At 52.8% G+C, this 5,291-nt stretch overlaps 2 protein-coding genes across 2 annotated transcripts, besides 4 other annotated features; both read right to left on the reverse strand.

Annotated features, from left to right (window-relative positions):
• Window positions 1-124: 124 nt before the first annotated feature.
• Window positions 125-169: a microsatellite.
• Window positions 170-317: 148 nt separating this feature from the next.
• Window positions 318-1,343, reverse strand: Tco025E_07765 (uncharacterized protein; the record flags this gene model as incomplete). The annotated part of the gene is made up of 1 exon (XM_029374624.1): window positions 318-1,343. One exon carries the CDS (start codon window positions 1,341-1,343, stop codon window positions 318-320), a length of 1,026 nt encoding a protein of 341 aa, XP_029225265.1.
• A 116-nt stretch (window positions 1,344-1,459) lies between these two features.
• Window positions 1,460-1,492: a microsatellite.
• A 42-nt stretch (window positions 1,493-1,534) lies between these two features.
• Window positions 1,535-1,563: a microsatellite.
• Window positions 1,564-2,244: 681 nt separating this feature from the next.
• Window positions 2,245-3,174, reverse strand: Tco025E_07766 (ATP/GTP nucleotide-binding protein; the record flags this gene model as incomplete). Its single annotated transcript, XM_029374625.1, has 1 exon — window positions 2,245-3,174. One exon carries the CDS (start codon window positions 3,172-3,174, stop codon window positions 2,245-2,247), a length of 930 nt encoding a protein of 309 aa, XP_029225266.1.
• Window positions 3,175-3,613: 439 nt separating this feature from the next.
• Window positions 3,614-3,635: a microsatellite.
• Window positions 3,636-5,291: the final 1,656 nt, after the last annotated feature.

Consider the following 5,291-nt stretch of genomic DNA (forward strand, 5'->3'; position numbering starts at 1 on the left):
GAACAGGGCGAGGGGGACACAGAAAACAACACCAAACACAACTAAAGATGATAAGTAAATACAATACCTGACACCTATAATGACACATTTCACTTCGGTCACACAACAGAATTAGATGGTGGGTGTGAGTGAGTGAGTGAGTGAGAGAGAGAGAGAGAGAGTAGGTGAGAAAAGCAACGAAAATTAATAATAATAATAAAACTGCATGTAAAAAACTAGAACCGGACTCCACTCTCTCTCTCTCTCTCTTTTCTTTTCTTTTCTGTATCACAACCAATCTTCTTCAATACTTCTCCCTATCCTCTCGCATCCCTCCCTCAGGGGTTAATCATCTTCTTCTCATTCTTAGCCAATTGTTCCAACTCCTTCTGCGCTCCTTCCATCTGCGCCAGAAGCTGGGTGTCCATTGGATGTTGTTCCCGCCCCTTCTCAAGAAGTTTTACTGCCTCCCCAGGCCTTTTCAAGATCCGCAGCGCAAAAGCTCCATGGATGTAACCCTGAATATTTCCTGACGCCTCCACGGCCAAGTTTGCATACTCCACCGCCTCCTCGTATTTTTTCTGGTAAACCAATATTCCGGCTTTCATCCCAAGCAGCCCTCCCAAACGCGACTGATCCTTAACGTGATCAAGGGCCACATCCACGCAGCGCACAGCGTTGTTCCAGTCCCCATGTTGCACGTTGGCAAGAGCCATGGCCGAAAGCACCCTTACAAAGAGCGTGACATCCATGGGCTCATGCTCGTCTTTTGATGCCATAATGACAGGACCCGACTTCAAGGCGGCTGACGAGCTTTTTCCGTTCATATTAGCGTTGCTAGCGTCATGAGGGGCCTCTTCTCCCCCCTCCTGCTTAGTTGTATCCTTATCTTTTTTATCTCTATTAGTAGGTTTGACTCGCGCCGAGCATCCGTGTCTCTCCACTTCCTCGACAAGCTCTCGGAAGTTGTCTGTGAAGTTGGCCACAAGCTCATTCGGCTGCTGCCCCCCACTTAGCGTGGAACTCGGGTACAGCAGGTAACTAAGCGGTCGTTGAGCGATAAGGTCCTTTGAGCCATACTCTTGCAGAATCTTGTTCAGGTGGGGAGCTATACTGGGCGTGGGGCTCTTGTTTTCAATTTCCCGAAGCACCTTGTGGCCCAGTTCCACTATAACGTCACGCGAGGTGCTCTCTTCCAAGACGGCTCGCTGCTCTTCCAAACTTTCCGCAATGACCTCCGGCACATACTCCTTTATGCGCTCGTCACGAGTCTGCGGCTTATTCCATAGTGAGGTGAAGAAACCGTTCTTGCCGGCGTTCAAGTTCTGCAGGAACCCCGCCCCAAACCTCAGGGTTCGGCGCATCTGTTCCCAAACACACACCAGCAAAAAATAAAGCCGAGAAAAAGCATATGCAACAGAGAAACTGACACAGTCACACAAAAGAGCCACATAAACATGGAATGATCCCCCACCATGCGTTAATATTAATATTAATTTTAGTATTATTATTACCCGCAACGGCACGAGGGGAAAGTGAGTAGAGGGAGGAATGGCACAAGCACAACACACACACACACACACAGAAAGAGAGCGAGAACCTGGGAAGTCTTGCAAGTGCGGCCACAGTAAATAATAAAGACGGGCCATCCGCATGAAATAAGTGCGAGTGCATGCACGAAGGTGTGTGCCCGTGTACTTATATGAGCGTGGAGCACAAAAAATGGATGTGATGCCCCGTGAGCCACGGAAGAGGGGAAGGGAGGGAAGCAACACCGCGAAGGGAGCGAACGACTCTCTCCCCTCACTTTACGCATCATCCTGCGGGCACGACAAGGCGGAATCACGCAAATCGGGGGAGGACAAACAAAGAGACAACGCAGGACATCAAGTAGGAAGGTCTCGCCGGCCCTGAATAACTTCAACGGTGAAAAAAAGAACAGCCGCGAAGGACCTAAGGGCGGCTGCACATGTGGCACGAGAGGCAGGCTGCGTGCATGCGGAGTGAAGGAAGGGCGAGTCTGCTAAAAGGAATTCAAGGGAAAGAGAAAGCACAGCAAACTAAATGCAAACAAAGGAAGTAACTTCTACGCGCACTCCGTAACAAGCCAACTTTTTAAAGTGTAACAGAAATAGGGCATTTCAGCACAAAAACAAAAGTCTTTGTCTTCTTCTTCGGTCCGCAAGCATGTGTCATTCGCGTACTCCCTTCCAGGCGTAGCTGCTTCGCCTTTACACCGTTTCACTTCCTTTTGTGCGGCCTTCACTACACCAGGGAGTGCCGTTGGCGGAGCTCCGACATTATTCTCTCTAGCACGAGGTCCTGCATCACTTCGGCGGGCCCCGACGGTGCCTCCACGGAGAACGTGGCACAATGCACCTGGACGGTTTCCTCGGCTCCCTCCACCGACTCGGCGCCCAGTGCTGAGGCCGACGGCGGTAGACTCGTCTCACCTCCAGTAGCGCACACTTCAGTTTCGTCGTCTGCGGCGCGTGCGGCCGACGCGGTGCCACCGTGCTGTTTGTCGGCAATCCAACACCGCCGCATGCCACCAACGCCACCAGCTCCACTAGTATTGTTATTGCCACCGAACCACCGAGCTTGAACCGCCTCCACAGCCGCCACACGCCGCATCATCCACGCCACCGCGGCGGGCTGGTTGCCCCGGTAGGACGCCGGGAGAAGGGCGTGAAAGGAAGAAAGAAATCGCTCGACGGAAAAGCGACGTGAGTCATCGTGCGAGGTGACGTAAAAAGCAATGACAATGGCGCCATGACGTCGCTGAAATTGCCGCAGAAGATACACCCTATACGCGGCAAGGTTAAGAAGACACCCTTCCAGAATAAGAACTCTGCCCTCTGTTATGGCCTTATTGACCTCTTCCTCGACAAGCGGGCGTATCGCTTCCGACCACGCACACCACGCGGAGACAAACTCCTCTTCCGTATTGGCCTTATAGAGCCAGAGGAACTCTTCGTCGGGCTGCGGCCAAGAAACTTGCCCACCCACATCCTTTCCGGTGCAGACAGACTCTGGGGGAAACCCGTTATGGACAGAGGTGAGTATTTCCAACAGCACATCTGTGCTAACAACATTGTGTGTATTGAGCTTCGAGTCCCAAACTGTGTGCAATGGCGGTTTTTCCACAGTAGCCGCTGCCTGCGATGAAAACAACGAGAGGGACACGCTCAACATAGAAGCGTGTCATCACGGGAAAGAGTTTTGCGTGTGCCTCACCATAACCGTACTGTGCCATGATAAGAAACGTCGCCGCCTCAAGCTCCACCTGCGCTATCTCGAGCCGCTCCTCATCAACGAAGCGCTTCTTCACCTCTAGGCTCACCTTTACCGCCACGGTGGTTGGGAGCTTGCAGAAGGTCAACATCTTTGAGAGCATAAAGCGTGACAGCGTGTAGTAGTGGTCAGCACCAAGATGCACCCGCACCTTCACACGATCATACTTGGAGCTCATGCTAACTTTACTCTCTCGTTCTCGTGCTTAGGCCCCCCTGTGCTCCTCTTCGAGTGCCCCGTCCGCAGTGAATGCGTGGAGACAGCAACTATATATATAGTGAATCCCACAACTTGTTTATTGGCGTTGCCGTTTCTCATGTATTCTTTTGTTTTCCGGCTTCTCCCTCCTCCCTCCCTTCCTCACACTGGGCCCACCGCTGCGTGGCGGCAAGGAAAAGAAGAGGTAGACACTGAGACATGAAGGGCCCTGACACATCCAAGCGCGGCCCCTCAAGTAGTTGCCCCGGAGGGAGACGCACGGGACACCGCGGTTTTCCAGCCGCAGGCGCGTCGTGAGAACAGCACCAAGGCAAAAAAAAAACACACACACCATCTTCTTCTGAATCCACATCAGCGTTTGTGAAGGTGGATAGAAAAAACCAGCAATGGGACACACACAGCTGCCACGACGAGCGTTCCCGGCGATGAGACCAGACAACACACGCGCGTAGGCGTCACTGCTGTGGTTCGGGCGGCGCGGCAACTGTTCCCGGCGACAATGCGGGAGGTGTCGCGCCGTTCCCCGCTTCAACGGCCTCTGCCGGGGAGCCGGCGTCGTCCGGGGGTGAAAAAACAACTTTTTTTTTTACGCCGACAACTGGCAGAAAGATCACAGACGGAAACAACGGCAGCTGCGACGGCGCCGCAGACCGCCACAATGGTGATAAGCAACGATGATAGGCCTACATGACGCACGCTTTCTGTGAAGCGGCAGCAAACGCCGGTGCAGTGCTCAAAGGCCCCCGCAAAGCATTAGTCGCCGCAGAAGGCCACACACACAATACCACTCAAACCCTCCTCTTCCATTCACTACAACAGGGCGTATTTGCCTTCCCTGTGCACCCCGCGCCTGTGTCTGCCGCCCACACCTCTGCGCGGTTCCGAAAGAAGGGAAGGGAATAAGCCGTGAAAAGGAAGTGCGGGACAGCGTGCCCGCGTCACGCCACACAAACCCTTCCTCTCCACCTGTAATAAATTTAAGCCAAATGAGCCCTTACGCCCCTCTCCAGAAAATGCAGAGACAAGCGGGCCTCCCCTCGCTTCACGGTAATGCGCGTCCCAACACATGCGGTGAGGCGCATCACCACCGCGGTATCCTCCAGTGCAGCAACAAGATGAACTCCGACGTTCACTGTTCGCCAGATAATCAACGAAGCGTCACGTGCAGGAGGCCCCCCCTCCCCCCCACAGCAACGCCCGCATCGGCCACATCCCCCCTTTTGCAGCAAGAGGCAGGCACCCCCTACCTGCAAACTCACGCATGTGGCAGATGCCGCGCCATCACGGAAACGAGAACTGCACCTAAAAAAAAGAAGCCAAAAAGAAAGAACGTAAGGAAGAAGTGAAACGAAAAAAACAACAAAGAAAGTAGAGTCATCGTAGCAGAAACCTCAAGGCAGACGCACACGCCTGCGAAGGTCGGGGTGAAGGAGGAGGTCCCAACGTCAATTGTACCCCCCTCCCCCTCCCCCCCTCTGATTGATAGTTGCCACTCTCAGCCCTAGCCACACAAAACAATAATATCATTAGCTTAGTCGTTAAATCACACAAATAGAAACAGACGCACACGCACACACGCACAGAGGCCAAATAAAAGTAGCAATCAAAATAAGAACACCAAGACACAGAAACAAAAATTTAAAAAAAGAACAGTAAAATAGTGCATTGGGTTGAGCGCACCTTTGCGAGGTGCAAGTTTGTCTCTGTGAAAGTCTCCACGATGGTCCGAGCTTTCGTTCCCATGGCGGGAGGAGGAAAGTTTCCTCCCCTTTTTTTTCCTTCCTTCTCCTTTTTTTGTT

Source organism: Trypanosoma conorhini (genome assembly GCF_003719485.1).
Source record: "Trypanosoma conorhini strain 025E chromosome Unknown Tco_14.4_contig_00630, whole genome shotgun sequence".
Taxonomy (NCBI): Eukaryota; Euglenozoa; class Kinetoplastea; order Trypanosomatida; family Trypanosomatidae; genus Trypanosoma; species Trypanosoma conorhini.